This window comes from Agrilus planipennis, unplaced genomic scaffold (assembly GCF_000699045.2).
Source record: "Agrilus planipennis isolate EAB-ADULT unplaced genomic scaffold, Apla_2.0 scaffold8, whole genome shotgun sequence".
NCBI lineage: Eukaryota > Metazoa > Arthropoda > Insecta > Coleoptera > Buprestidae > Agrilus > Agrilus planipennis.
Window position 1 is genome coordinate 1,023,971 of NW_020442461.1, and position 14,919 is coordinate 1,038,889.

The 14,919-nt window shown below is 31.1% G+C and overlaps 4 protein-coding genes and 2 long non-coding RNA genes across 8 annotated transcripts; 3 read left to right on the forward strand and 3 right to left on the reverse strand.

Annotated features, from left to right (window-relative positions):
• Positions 1-631: 631 nt before the first annotated feature.
• Positions 632-2,494, forward strand: LOC108736123 (deoxynucleoside kinase-like). Its single transcript, XM_025980729.1, has 6 exons — positions 632-846; positions 927-1,038; positions 1,181-1,421; positions 1,504-1,810; positions 1,869-2,099; positions 2,348-2,494. Exons 2-6 carry the CDS (start codon positions 989-991, stop codon positions 2,419-2,421), a joined length of 903 nt encoding a protein of 300 aa, XP_025836514.1. The 5' UTR covers positions 632-846; positions 927-988; the 3' UTR covers positions 2,422-2,494.
• An 825-nt stretch (positions 2,495-3,319) lies between these two features.
• On the reverse strand, positions 3,320-6,265 carry LOC108736162 (platelet-activating factor acetylhydrolase). The gene is made up of 8 exons (XM_018468488.2): positions 5,923-6,265; positions 4,856-4,956; positions 4,678-4,792; positions 4,388-4,550; positions 4,205-4,331; positions 3,917-4,143; positions 3,675-3,845; positions 3,320-3,600 (listed from the first exon to the last, which is right to left on the reverse strand). Exons 1-8 carry the CDS (start codon positions 5,981-5,983, stop codon positions 3,366-3,368), a joined length of 1,200 nt encoding a protein of 399 aa, XP_018323990.1. The 5' UTR covers positions 5,984-6,265; the 3' UTR covers positions 3,320-3,365.
• Positions 6,266-7,529: 1,264 nt separating this feature from the next.
• LOC108736148 (exocyst complex component 7) lies at positions 7,530-10,879 on the forward strand. 2 transcript variants are annotated; one of them, XM_018468469.1, is made up of 13 exons: positions 7,530-7,629; positions 7,684-7,849; positions 7,928-8,136; positions 8,200-8,317; positions 8,381-8,610; positions 8,669-8,834; positions 8,896-9,089; positions 9,169-9,348; positions 9,406-9,640; positions 9,708-9,924; positions 10,097-10,208; positions 10,531-10,652; positions 10,708-10,879. In XM_018468469.1, exons 1-13 carry the CDS (start codon positions 7,579-7,581, stop codon positions 10,808-10,810), a joined length of 2,103 nt encoding a protein of 700 aa, XP_018323971.1. In that variant the 5' UTR covers positions 7,530-7,578; the 3' UTR covers positions 10,811-10,879. The 2 variants fall into 2 exon arrangements, with proteins under 2 accessions (XP_018323971.1, XP_018323970.1); XM_018468468.1 differs by having other exon boundaries at positions 7,579-7,629; positions 10,519-10,652.
• Positions 10,880-10,907: 28 nt separating this feature from the next.
• LOC108736149 (DNA-(apurinic or apyrimidinic site) lyase) lies at positions 10,908-13,622 on the reverse strand. 2 transcript variants are annotated; one of them, XM_018468471.2, is made up of 6 exons: positions 13,345-13,622; positions 13,175-13,288; positions 12,479-13,100; positions 11,936-12,403; positions 11,515-11,824; positions 10,908-11,290 (listed from the first exon to the last, which is right to left on the reverse strand). In XM_018468471.2, exons 1-6 carry the CDS (start codon positions 13,609-13,611, stop codon positions 11,173-11,175), a joined length of 1,899 nt encoding a protein of 632 aa, XP_018323973.1. In that variant the 5' UTR covers positions 13,612-13,622; the 3' UTR covers positions 10,908-11,172. The 2 variants fall into 2 exon arrangements, with proteins under 2 accessions (XP_018323973.1, XP_018323972.1); XM_018468470.2 differs by having other exon boundaries at positions 13,175-13,297.
• LOC112906516 lies at positions 13,484-14,187 on the forward strand. Its single transcript, XR_003232389.1, has 4 exons — positions 13,484-13,570; positions 13,632-13,793; positions 13,852-13,981; positions 14,095-14,187. It is a non-coding gene; the product is annotated as an uncharacterized LOC112906516 (long non-coding RNA).
• Positions 13,983-14,658, reverse strand: LOC112906515. The gene is made up of 2 exons (XR_003232388.1): positions 14,487-14,658; positions 13,983-14,434 (listed from the first exon to the last, which is right to left on the reverse strand). It is a non-coding gene; the product is annotated as an uncharacterized LOC112906515 (long non-coding RNA).
• Positions 14,659-14,919: the final 261 nt, after the last annotated feature.

Genomic DNA, 14,919 nt, shown 5'->3' on the forward strand with positions numbered 1-14,919 from the left:
ATTACTTCTACTTGTTACATTATATATCTTATATATTTTAATAAAATGTACTATCGAAATTATTTTAGAAAAGTTACTATTGTAAAAGTAGATTATGTATTCCAATTATACCTACATATATGCATATTTATAAAGGAGAAGCATGCATACATCTATATTTGAATAAATACTACAGTATATTTTAACAGGAACGATTTACTCCTTAATAAAATTAATTCTTCAGTCAATTAGTTTTTAATTATCGTCTACCCAATATTAACACTTAAAAAAAATATAGGACATAGAAAACACTTCTAACGTGTTGTAAAAAAAGTTTTATAAGTATAATAAGTGTTTAAGATATGAAAAAAGAATATTTTATGAAAAATGAACCTTTCTTCGTAATGATTTATAGATCAATTAGTTTATGTTATATATAGTCTTAATATTAGTTTTGAAGTCGTGCTATGTGCTCATGAAAGTTATATCGGTTTCAAGAAAAAGAACTTTTAAAAAAGTTTTTATTTCACTTACAATTAATTAAACCTAATTTGGTAATTAGGGCGACATCTACTGACCACACTCGCTTCTAGTCCTGAAGAACTGGCAACACTGCTAACTAAAACCACAGTATCTAAAACTAAAAACATTTGGCAATAGAACTTTGTTTATAATACCATAATACGGCCGGTATGTGGTTTACGAAATTTAAACAAACAACGTGCAAAAATATTTTGTATTTTATTTATTTGATAACAACTCACTAACCAAATATTACACCAACACATTGTGAACATTATAGTATCCATTACGACGTCTTTTACAATGTATTTAAATTGTGTAGCTACTATTAACCTTACTTTTGAAGTAAGTAAATGCATTAGATTGAAATGTGCAACTCCTATCTTTAATTGCCAGTAGTAACTTTTAACATGATATTAACTTAGATTTCAACATACCGCCTAATTGGTGACATTCCAAGTGTTGAAGCTACTGCTCGTTAGTATTTATGGCGCGAAAACTAGCATCAACCTCATTAACATTCGTTCTGGAAACTTGGTGAGCATTTTATGTACATTTTTAATATTTGCACAATTGTATTTGTCATAGAAGTAGTGTAGGTGTTTTGGTGTGAAATTTCTGTTTATTTTATAAGAAACATTGAACTTTTATTAACAATCATTTCTTTTTGATCATACAGCAAACGTCTCGGTATGGAAGGCTATGTGGTTACAGTTAGTGGTAAGAAAAGGAGTGTCGTAACTCCAACAAAGTGTTCTCCGACAAAAAAAGCAAACTTTATGCAAATCTCGCCCTTGTTAATGAAAATAACGACACCATCAAATAGACCCTTTCGAGTATCTGTTGAAGGAAACATTGGTGCAGGGAAGTCAACATTTATTAAGTATTTCTCTAAATTTCCGGGTATTGAAACTTACCAGGTAACTAAAGGAATATTTTTGACCTTATATTTTAAGTAATTGCAGTATTTGTTCTAAAATACAAAATTAATTATAAATGTAGGAACCAATTGAATGGTGGCGAAATTGTAATGGTCACAATTTATTGGAATTGCTGTACAGTGACACAAAGAAATGGTATTTCACATTCCAATCATATGTGCAATTAACAAGGATACAAACGCAGCTATCAAAGCCAAAGGATTCCTTGACAAGAACACAAATGTTTGAACGTTCTGTTCAAAACAATCGTTACTGCTTCTTAGAACAGGCTTACCAGAATGGCATCATCCACCCTGCTGACTATGCAATAAGTGATAAATGGTACAAACAAGTAATGGCTACATTTGACCTAACATTGGACTTGATAGGTATCCATCTAATAATTTTCCGTTACAATTAATTTTTACCATATTGTTTTCTCTTTAGTGTATTTAAGAAGCTCTCCAGAAATAGTTTTTGAAAGAATGAGGAAAAGAGGGCGGCCAGAAGAGACAGCTGTCCCTTTACAGTACCTCAAAGAGCTCCACGAGGCACATGAGAAGTGGCTTATGTCTGATGATGTTACAATCAATAATGTTCCTGTTTTAATATTGGATGCTGACAGTACATTGGAAGAAATACACGAGATGTACCACAAAAATGAAGATAAAATATTGGGTAAGTGTGAAATATTGTATAATTAATTAGTCATATCCTAGCAGCGTTAATCAGAAATAAAAATTTGATGATTTAATAAGGAAATTACAAAATATGAAAGAATGTGGCTACAACAAAAAAGCAAATTTTAAATCTCGATTAAACTAACATAATAATCCACATTTTGGACAAAAGCACAGCATAGAAATCATATAATAAACTACATGGTACCTATAAAAAAAAAATTAAAAATTAAAATGAAATTATAGGGTATGATATTAAAGGACGACCAGTGGAAAAAAAAGAAAAGGATAAAGTAAGGAGAGTACTTAAGTTGGATTAAGTTTCTTATAACATTTTAATTTATAATTTATTAATTGATTCATTTTACACTTTTAAAAGGAAAATATGAATTTATGTACACAATTTATCAATCAATTTAATTATTTCAGTCTGGTAAAAGTTTGAGGCATTTATTATATTAATAATAGTCTTTTATATTTATTAACTAGTATAATAAAAAAGTTGCAAATATATTTTAATATGTATCTGTCCTATCTTCATCTTTTCCATTTTTGGTACTATTAATTCTTAAAGTACAAACCCTTGATAGCATGAACATCGCGTAGGGGAAATCCCTCATAGTACGAGCGTGTAAATTACACTAGAATTCTAAGCCACTGTATAACTAAACTAAACGTCTGTTTCTCAGAAACGAATGTGCATATTTTGCCCTTGCTGGTGTGTCATTGCTGTAAATCCCCAGTATATTTGATTTAATAATAATAAAAAAAAAGCATACGTACAAATATAAAACACTTACATTATCATTAAAAGATAGCAACAAACGACTTTTTCTCTTATTAGTATTTTTACAATCATCAAATCAGTAATGTCCCAAGGCATTCAGCCCTCTAGGTTACTACATTTAAAGCGTCTACAAAATGAACCCAAGAATAAATCGACATCTTTACAACTAATACGTCAGGGGAAGTACCAAATATATTGGGGATTTACAGTAAAGGCAACATATCGATTTTTAATACCAATTATCATTTGTTTCTATAAGCGAAGGTTCAGTATGTGCATAGTATACAATGACCTAACAATTAATATGCTGTTTACGCTATGCGATGTAAAATAGACCTGCCTTTCGTCCCTTGTGAAACGAATGCAAATACAGTACAAGTAGATGAGCTTTACAACTATATAATAAATAAATGAGTAAAATAAAAGGCTGCTTCAAAAAAGTAATAATTTTATTTCTTTATCAATATAATGTAACTGTTAAGCCCATGGTTTCGTTAGACCTTCTACAAAAGCTCTCCTTTCCTTTTCCAAAAATTGTTTACATTCTTCGTCGAAATTTGAATAAGAACTGGGTGCGTATTTTGTTAGAAACCGAAAGACCAAATAATTATTTATGTTAATTGCCTTAAACGGATTCATTTTTATCATGAACCAATTCAACCAATAACCAGCTGTAAACACTGTATCAGTTTGGTTTTCGTGTGTGGTATTTCTAAAGAAATATATATGCATGTTTACGTATCTAAAATACAACCAATTTTTTTTTTAATTAACTTATTAACTTACACGATTGTGTACATTTCTCTGCCCTCGCAATTTAAAAATTTTTCCATAGCCTTAACGTTTGTGGTGATATGAAAGGTTTGTGTATTTATAAAAATAAGGGGTTGCGAGATATTAAACACATCTTGTTCATCTTTTATGGGAAACATCCATGGATCAAACAAAATGCCTTGTCTTTAAAGTAAGCAATTATGTTTACAGATAACAGTAAATCAATTAATATTAAATCGTAATTAGGAACTTACTTGAACTCTTTCCTTTTGGAAATTGCATAGAGAGCGGTCGCGCCACCAAAAGAATGGCCACACATGGTAACATTGGTCACATCGATATGATCAATTAGGTCACTCAGCTCAAAATTGATTTCTTTATTTGTGGGCACATCTTTTAACACGTTTTCAGGACATTTACCCATATTTACCCCCAATAAAAAATCTAAAACTTTCTCACACTCTTCAGAGCGTTTATGAATCTGAAAAAAATTAATTGTAAACAAAAAGTAACAATAATTATTCTATAAAAAACGTGCATACTTGAGAATTTCGTTTATTGTAATGATTTTTTCCGAGATCGATATTTATAAAATCAATGGGTGTTCTTTTATCGTTCTTTGCGTCTTCTTTAGACTTGTAGTAGTAAGTATTACTGGCGGAGCCGTCCCTGTAAATTTAAAAATGACTACCAAAGTTCTTTGGTTATTTTTTTCAAGTACGGACCTGTGTTCGATAACCGCCACCAAATACCCTCTAGAAGCTAATTCGTTACAAATAACACTATACAAAAATCTGTTGCTTCCAAGCCCATGTGAAAAAATTATTGGTTTTAATTTGTGCGTGTTATTTACCTTTGCCCCGTACAGGGTGGGAATGTGGATATTTCCTGCCATTTTAAACATTAACTTAATACATTAAAGTGAATTAATTAATACACATATTAAAAATCTTTATAGAGTGATAAGAAAAGAAATACAGAATAGCAAATTAATTAAGTTTATATAAATGTTTACCGGATGTCCACCAAAAGACAAAACGAATTATAAATGGCATCATGCGAAGGACTCTGCTAAAACCATAAATATAACTTATATCAGGGCACCACGGAATCCATTGATTTCGATATTTCTAATTAGAAATAAATTGATTAATTTACGAAAAAACTAGTTGGTAAATTATAATTATTCTTACCCTAATATCATCTGTCTTTTCCGTAGGGTAAAATAGCCTTACAAAAAAGCCGTTTTCTGAATATTCTGTCATAAAATCTATACATCCTGGTAAAAAGGGCCCTGAAAATCCAATTTTATATATAATATACTATATCTGCATAAATAAAGGACTAAAACCCGATTATCCAATTAAAAAAATAATTAAATAATTAGTTTTGAAACTTCCTGCATAAATATCACAAAATCTATATTTGTTTGACGAAGATAATAAAAACTTTTTATTTTGTTATAACTCGTAATCGCATTGACGACATTAATTATGGTATTACTAGCAACTTAATTGGTACTATTTATAATAAAACTTAAATGTAATCTTTTTAATTACATTTGTGCATGAATGGGAACAAGAGTGGGGAAATTGGGCTTAACATGAGCACAAGCATACAGTATTTCTCATATCTCTTGTGAAAAATTTAACAAAATACATACTAATATGTATAGAAAAAATTATGAGTGCTGTCAGCACAGAGCAAAATAGTATTACATAAATGAAAGTTAGTAATTCAGCAGTTTCTTATGCTAGAGTGTACGATGTGTTGCATACCTATTTACAAACAATTCCTTTAAATTTTAATCATTGATTATTTTACATCTATTAAAAAACCATAATGGCCGACATCAGTAACAATGCGACAACAATTGAAAAAAATGATGGCCGACAACTGCAACAATTAGAAAAGAATGATGGCCGACACTACGTCATAATGGAGCAATAAAAATTGCCGGGGGCAGGGGGAAGAACTAGTTAATTTAAAAATAATTTGCACACATTTTATTACTAATTCGCTTGTTTGATATAGGTAATAGTTTATTTTATTATTAGACAAATGTACAATTTCGTACAGAAAATTCATTTTAGATTATTATTTAGAACAAATTCATACCTATCTATCAATTTAATCTAATGTTTGATTTTCGTATAACGAATTACGTTTAATTAAAATATGAGTAACCTAGTTGCTGACAACCTATCAACAGTATCGAATAAATAATAATTAATAATTACAAAAAAAAATAAAAAATCACCTTTAGATGTCGGCAAGCAGGATTGCCTGTTGTTGTTGTTATTACTGTTTCGAGACCACATAGTTGTTTATTTTTTCCAACAACTTTTAATATACTATCGAATTGTTATTATCTGGGTCGTGTGGTTATGTATTTTAAGTACATAAGTATCTTCTAGGTATAATCTCTTCTTTAAGCACGTCAGAAGCAACACTAGCTGTTTAAACAGTGTAAAGTATTGCAAACATGTAAAAGTAACAACAGTTTGTAATTTTGGCTAGTCGGGCTACCTTCCACTTCTGATATTCCTTTGCTTAGCACTTTTTTCACGTAGCCAAAGTTCAAGGTTTTCTAAATTAATTGGTTCATAATAAAAATAATAATAATATTACCTATGTGATTTTAATTTTTGAAAAAATTAAAATAAATGGGTATTTTTCATGTAAATGTCCATATGGACGATAGTTGTCATGCATTTAATTGTGCCTTATTATGTATGCATGTGGATCGCATACGAAATGATCATTAATTAACATAATTAATGATTGGTAACTCAAAACACGAACTTGTAAAGTACGAAATTACGAAATTTAATAGAGATTGAAAAAATGTTAGTGTATAGTATGCTACAAAAATACAGGGCCAAAAAAACTCATGAAAATAATAACACACTGAAATTAATTACTCTTAATGTATATTAAAAATTATAATTGAACTTTTTTGAGGGTCAATATGTAGTTTAAATTTTGAAACAGTATATAAAATCTCAGTTTAATAGTTTATTTTACATTCGCTTTTGAAAGGCACTTTTATGAAATATTAGTTATATACAGTATATTTCAAAAGTGGTCTCATGGAAAAAATTCATAGCTAAATCATAGTATTACACTTTTGTTTGTTTACTTACACGTCGAAATTTTACATTAGCAATATAAAATATAAATGAATGCTTTTCATAACACAATACCCATAAAAAGATAAATAATTTCGGTTGAGCTTTTTGAACGCTTTTGTGACAAACTGTATCACCCATTTTAGACTTTTATGGCATGTACAATACGTCACACATTTGTAAAAACATGTACAAATGCAATTGAAAGAAATATAAATAGTTTTGCTCCATGTCTTTTACCAGCATGTATTTTGTTAAATTTCTTAAATATGAAATAAATAAGAATCGAAGAAAATAAATAAATAGTATGATTAAGTAACTAATAATATACAGGATGATATACAATTTCGCAGTTTATTTCATCCTTACATTATGCTAATAAATGAAATAAATCATTTAAAATTACTCCTATTTATAGTTTTCAATGCAAATTATTTTTATTAAATAATAAAATGTGTATTTTAAACGGCGTCCAAGGTCAACTGAACGACAAGTAGTGGAACTGTAACAGTCAATTCAATGCTAGAAAAATAATTTATTTTTTAACAAGTTTTCAAAATATTAAATTAAAATTAAGTTCAATACAATAAATTCGAAAAAAAACACACAATTTATTTGTTTTTTCCTGTGGCAATCTTTTATTAATAAGATTTTAGGTATTTTATATCAATGGTAACATTAATAAAATATGTAGCTCAATGAGATTGAACTATCTATGGAACTGTCAGTATTTATGTTATAACCTCAACATACAGATTATTATTAGATTCAAATAATTCATCAAAATGAATTATTTAGAAGAGAAAAAAATAGAAATAAGGAATAAATTAGAGAATGTAGGTAAATTTGAAAAGAATAGATTAGTTTTATTTTATACATGTGTTTTATAGGAGCAGCTGAACCTTTCCATTTTGGAGGAGAAAATTTCCAAAAGTGCTCAAATAACTAAAGGAATTGAAACAATTTTAAACACATTTGAACAACGGTTATCAAAATTAGAAGACACGATCCTTCCTGTTTATAATGAAACGGAATATTTGCAGAAATGTCAGTACAGTATCCTTTGAATTAACTTAATTTTTTTCTAAATAAGTATGTAAACATTTTAATGTAAAGTCCTCAGCTCCAATTTAGACATTGATAGAACTTTGCAGGCTCTAGATAATGTAATTGGATATTATGATGTGTCAGCTTCAGTAGAAGATGTGATTGAGAAAGGACCTGGGGTTGTTACTGAAGGGGGCGTTCCCTTAGATACTTATTTAGCATCATTAAATAGACTTGCAAGAGCTCAAAAGTATTTTGAAAAACATATTCCACAGAGCGTCGAACTGGAGAATGTGGTAATTAAATACTTTTGTTTTTGATAGTAAGGTACAATTAATATTAATAAAGTATATTTGCAGGCAACACTGTTCAATAAAGGAAGTGATAAACTAAATTCTGAATTCAAATCTATTTTAGACAAGTACAATAAACCCGTTCTACCAGCTACTGTATTAAGTTTAATTGGTAGCGATGATGGTACGTTTTTCTGCGCAAATTTGCTGTTTAAAACATCTGTAATATCTTATTTTTTCTAAAAAGATACATCAAATGAAGATGTCCCATCTCCACCGCCCCAAATACCCGACACTTCTAAGAAAGAACTAACAAAAATGGCAGACTGGTTGTTGGATCATGACAGAGATGAGTTCTTAACTGTTTATGGTAAAGTGAGAGGTGGGGTACTTCAAAGATCACTTACACTTTTAAGAAATCATCAAAGATCTGCTAGTGGAGGAAGCACTTACGGGTTTACAAGTTCACCTATGATGGTAAAACTTATTAAATATTGAAACCGGTAACTGTTGACTATTCCTTTATTTATTATAGCGCCAGAAGTTTCAAAACAGACACGAGGCGTCTAGGAAACCGTCTACAAGAAGATTACAACACGTTTTCGAAAGAAAAGCCAATCGTATGCTATTGAGGGCCTCCCAAACGATAGAACATTCCACAGGATTAAATTTGGGGTCGAGAAGGTCATCATCACATTTAGGTTGCTTAATTAAAAAACAAACTAATAGATAAAGTATGTTATAATTATATTATCATAATAGATCCATCCTACAGTGGAGAAGAGGTGGACAATGAACAGGAAATGGAAAACTATTTAGTTTGTGTAGTTGCTTTACATAAATTGATGCAACTGGAGCATTCTCTGATGAAGGGCATTATAACACCCACCCATCAACCCCGAGTATTCGAACTTATTGTCAGGGAATCAATGGATGCGGTGGTGCAGGATGGAGAGGTAAGAAAACTCAAGATATCAAGCTTTTTGCCTAAATCTAAATTCAAATACGATTAATGTATATCTCTTTTTTCCTCAGAACATAGCAACTAGAGCAAAACGATGCATAAGCAGGCATGATTTTGGTTCAGTTTTGGTTATTTTTCCGATTCTGAAGCAACTTATGATGTTAAAACCGGAATTTGAAAGAACCGTTGAAGAATGCGATCCCAACGTACGATCTAAATTTGATTCAATTTTGAATACTCTCCATTCTACAGTACGTAATACTATTTCACTTTTTCGTTATTAAAGTCTAATACCTATTTATTATTAGGCTGCAAAAGCTTTGGAAGATTTCGTTGAAAGTCTACGTCTTGATTCTGTGACTCAGTTTCCCAAAGACGGCACTGTTCATGAATTAACGAGTAACGTGCTGATATTTTTGGAACATCTACTCGATTATATCGACACGTTAGGTTTGGTTTTGGGGGATGACCCGAGTTATTGTATGCAACTGGACAAACTACGCAATGTCGATAAGAACAAGGCTTTATTGGGACTTTACATAAGTACGAATAAACAAGCTGCCCTTTTAAAGTTAATTACCAATTAATTATCTAATTTTTATGTTTTTAGAAAAGGTTTTGGTACAATTAAATCATACTCTACTAAGCAAGAGCGAACAGTATGGAGACATTGCCCTAAAATCTATCTTCCGATTAAACAACAACAATTATGTTTTGAAATCCTTGCAAAGAAGTAAACTGTTGGAACTATATAGAATAGCCGAGCCTAAATGTGAACAATACTATTATAATTCGATTCAAGAACACAAAAAGGCTTATTCACAAAGGTAAGACTGATTATTGCTTTTTTATAGACTAGTTATTATATTTTACTTAAAAAAACAAACATAATCATTTTCGTGTACATTTTAATTAATTTAATTGTAAGGCTAATAACATTTAAGTAATCAAAAAGTAATTGCTAATGGTGTTAATTTTATAAAAACTTTTTCTTTGCAGTTGGACAAAGTTGTTAAGTTACATTTGGAGTTCAGACGACCAACCCATCGCATTAATGCACGGAGACAAAATGAGAGACAAAGAAAAGGCTGTTATTAAAGAAAAATTTTCGGTGAGTACTTAAAAAATTAATATTTTACTCTGTAGTCGGTATTTATTTAATATCAACCAATAAGAGTATATCGTCATCTGGTGATATTTGGTGCTAACACTAGTATGGAACAACTTCGATTTGGTCGGTGATTTACTAAAACTGCATACGGTGTGCTGATGAGAACTAGTAAGTTCAAAATCACAATCCACGTATGGTTGTTTCAATAAATTACTGACCAAGAACTTAATGTTACTAATATTTATTTATATATAAATGAATTAGAAATCGTTTTAAATATAAAAGGTACGATAAGTATTTGTTTTATAAGGGTTTTAATAAGGAATTGGAGGAAATAGCAAAAGTTCAAAGGAGTTACTCCATCCCTGACATTGAATTGAGAGAAAGTTTAAAAAGGGATAATAAGGAATATATTATCCCAAAATATAATGCGTTCTACGAAATGTTAGTACTGAACATAATAGTACAGAATAACCAGTTAATTAATCAATTATTTTAGGTATTCATTGCTACCGTTTTCAAAAAATCCAGAAAAATATGTCAAATATAAACCCGACGAAGTGTCTGCAATGATAGACCGATTTTTTGATGTTGCGGCTTAATGCAGACAACAAATTTATCTAAAACTTACGTAATTTTATTTAACAATAAATAGTCAACATTTAATATTTTTTTGCGTAGTTATTAAAAATGAAACCGTATTTTCAAATGGCTTTATTTACATCAAACACATTCAGTTAACAAAAGTTTTATCATTATCAGTACAGTATAAAAACTGGAAGTATCAGTATTACTAAGTCCTAAAAAATGAGAGAAAAAACACAACGTGATGTTCTACTAATAAACAATTGTAAGGAACTTTGTATGAATGACTTTCAACATTTCTGGTTTATGACACCTTAGTATTATAAGAATAAGGGAAATATAAACGCAAAAACACATACTATTAAGAAAACAAAATTGCTCAAACAGCAATGAAGAGGGTGATGGGACAATGGTCTGAACCATACACTTCGTTTCGGATTATGTTATCACAAACGTTCTCCATGAATCTGCTTGACACAATGAAATAGTCCAAGCGCCTAAAGAACAAAAAATAATTCACATTTTATTAGAAATTTTACTATTATTATAACAACATTTCTAAACATATCTAGTTGCACATATTTAATACATATCTATTTCAGGTTTAAGAAACTTTTTGCTTCCAAATATTAAGTACATCAATTATTATTATTGAATTTAAATTCAACCAGCAACTTTAGCATTCTTATCTATTGAAATAAAAGTTTCAAGTTTCACTTACCAGCCGACATTCTTAGATCTGGCGTTCGTCATGTATGTCCAGAAGGTGTAGGCCCCCTCGTTATCGGGATATAATTCCCTATAGGTATCCACAAAGCCTTCTCCTAAAAAGTCGGTCATTCCTTCTCGTTCTTCCTTTGTAAAACCTGCATTTTTGGTATTCGATTTCGGGTTTGCAATATCAATTTCGTTATGTGCAACGTTCATATCGCCGCAAATGATAACTGGCTTCTTTTTGTCCAAATCTTTGATATAATTCTTGAAAGACTCGTTCCATTCAAGACGTTTAGGAAGGGTCACCAACTTTCGTCCTAAATTAAAAAGAAAACTAATAAACAACAGAAAACCTTAATACTGAATTAAGAGATCTAATTTGGGGATAATTGTTTAGTATACATCAATTCATAAACAAGTTCACTCACCTGCATTGGGCACGTAGACACAAACCAGATAAAATTTTTCATATTCTGTAGTAATACATCTTCCCTCCTCATCATGAGATTCGTTATTAATGCCATAACTGACTGAAAGAGGTTCAGTTTTAGACAGCACACCAACTCCGGCATATCCCCCCTTTTCATTGCTGGACTGCCAATATTTGTAATTGTATTCGTCAAGATTCGAAATGTCTTCAGGTAACTGTTCTGATGAGCATTTCGTTTCTTGTAGGCAGAGTATGTCGGGCTTCTCGTGTTCGACGTATTTTATTCCGTCTTTTTTACACCAAGCCCTCAAACCATCAACGTTCCATGAGGCAATTTTTATGTTCCATTCTTGGCCTGAAGGAGCCTTACGGGTGCAATCAAAGTCAATATCGCCAAATGAGCTGTCTGTTTTATTTTTGAGAGGTGCTTTTTCTTTTTTCTCATTTTTAGGGGCAGCTTCGTTCCCTGTAATACAGTTGTTACAAAAAATGGAAAGAAACAACTAATTAGTTAATAATATGTTAATCTATGTTTAAATACCTTTTTTACGTTTTATTGTTGGCTCTGACAGTTCTGAAGGAGCCTCCTGGCTCTCCTGTTTCTTTACAGCTGTTCCATTCTTCTGCCCCCTGGCACCTTTTTTCCCCTTTTCAGGGACCTCAGTTTCTTCTGTTTCTTTAGGAGGTTGTTTCTTAACGTTCTTGCTACCTTTCTTCACAGGTTCTATCGTTTGTTTTTCATCATCATCTTCTTCTTCCTCCTCATCATCATCGTCTTTTTCTTTCTCTTCTTCCACTTTTTTTGCAACGGGACCTCTCTTTTTCAAAGTTTTCTGCTGTTTCTGAGGTGGTTCTGCACTATCTTTTGCATTTGCCTGTTTCTTTTTGGTCTTGCTGGCACTTTTCCCACTATCCACTATATTTTCCTCAGGTTCATCCTTTTCATTTTGTTTGTTATCCTTAGCCCTGCCACGTCTAGGTTTTTGATCAACTTCTAAATCTTGTGCTTCTTCAATGGGCTTTTTGGTTTGGCCCTTTCGTTTAGGCCTTTCATTTTCTACAGGCTCAACGATTTCAACTTCATTTGAATTATTCCCTTTAGCTGCTCGCCCCCTTCTCGACTGTTGAGGCAAATCGGCCTTTGTTTCCTTACCTTTACCAACCTGAATAGCAAGTGTGTTTTAATGATTCTTTTCGGATGTGCTGTTTTTAATCAACAAAACGTAGCAATACTTACCGCCTTTTTTGAAGGAGCTTTTTGGTTTGAATTTTTTACGTCTTCTTCAAATTCAACCGGCGTATCCCCTCCTGCCTTTTCGTCAATAACAGCACTTGCGGGCTCATCTTTAGACTGCGACAACTTTATGTTAACATAACGAGGTTAGAACGTTAAACGGAAAAACTTACTTTAGCTGCGCCAGCTTTTCTTTTAGGTGGCATTGTACGTTTCACAAAGTTGCAAACGTCAAAAAACAGCGAACGTTGATAGGGATTGTAATTATGTTCACTTGTTTTTTTCCAAACCAAGACACCTGTACTATAACGACGACGATCACTAAACCGGCTTCTCGGTTTTTTATCCCAATACTTTATTCGCCGACGGCAGTCAACGTAATTCCACCGAAACGAATAGGTAATGTAACGGAAACGAGCAAAGTGCGCGCCATAAAACATTACAAACTCAAAATTTTTAGGTTGGCATTGGTCATTGAGCTTGTCTATGGTCATTGAGAGGGAGTAAACGATCGGTGTCAAAACAACCGACCGAAGTAGCTAACTGAATTTACCATAGACATGGACATGTCTATGGAACTTAGTTTAAAACAATTTAATTGTTTTATTAACAAAGAAAAACGGTAATAACGTTGAATTTATTTATTATCTACATTTGAGCAAAGATTCTTCCTTATTTAGATATATTCCAGTAACATACTTTAGAGTAGTGGGGGAAAAAATATAAGTATTTGAATAGTAAACAATCAGTGCGCCTGCTCAATAATCAGGTGGATGTTATTGTGAAGTGCGGATGTTATTAAACAACTATGTGAGTTTATTAAACATTATTTATTTATTTTTAGAATATATATGTACTTACATTTTTATTATTGTTGTTAATTTCACACATTATTATCTCTTTAACTTTCTACCTTCGTTAAGTTATCTAATGGAGGCTTAGGTTTACTAGACTTGCGATGACCACTGTGACCTTTCTTATCATCTTCTGGATCAATTACACGTAATGCCTCTTCAAATGAATCAAACAATGCCTTGAGTAAATTAGAATAATATTTGTTTATTATTCTACCAAAGCTCTTGGTCGTTTTATAAGAAAGAAGTACAAAATTTTCTATTTCGACCCTCAACTTGGTAATATTTTTCAGCCAGTACAAGGCAAATCTGCTTATAAATTCGAAGAAAAATTTGTCTCTCAATTTAATCACGTCCTGTATACCTTCCCAGGGATTTAGTTGATGATCTTGTTCTTCATCATTTATTGCTTAATAAATACAAATATTAAAATAATTAATATTTCGTATAAATTTTCATACCTTTTTTAATATCTGCAGACACCAACAATAGAGGCATTAGTAAAGGTAATAACAAAATTGTGCTTTTCATTGTAATTTTTTTGGAGTTTAGTTTTTCTTTCGCGTGTTACCACATCTCTAAGTATTTTAGCTCGTTACGAAATTTAGAAAATAAAAAAATTGAGTAAGTACGTGACAATTTTTGATTTCGTTTATCTCACGTTTTGCAATTGTTCTAGACTATTATAGCATTCATTTGTTTGCTTGTTTATTGGTTGTAATTATGAATAAATTCAAAATTGTTTATTTGTTTAAAAGTTTACGTTACAAATGTAAGGTTCGGTTTGGTTTTGTTGAATAATGTGAGGTTATGTTGCTCTGTAGTACATCAGAGGAATGATAGATGGAATTAATGTAGGTTTCCGTAGGCACAGTTCAAAAATACCAAATTATT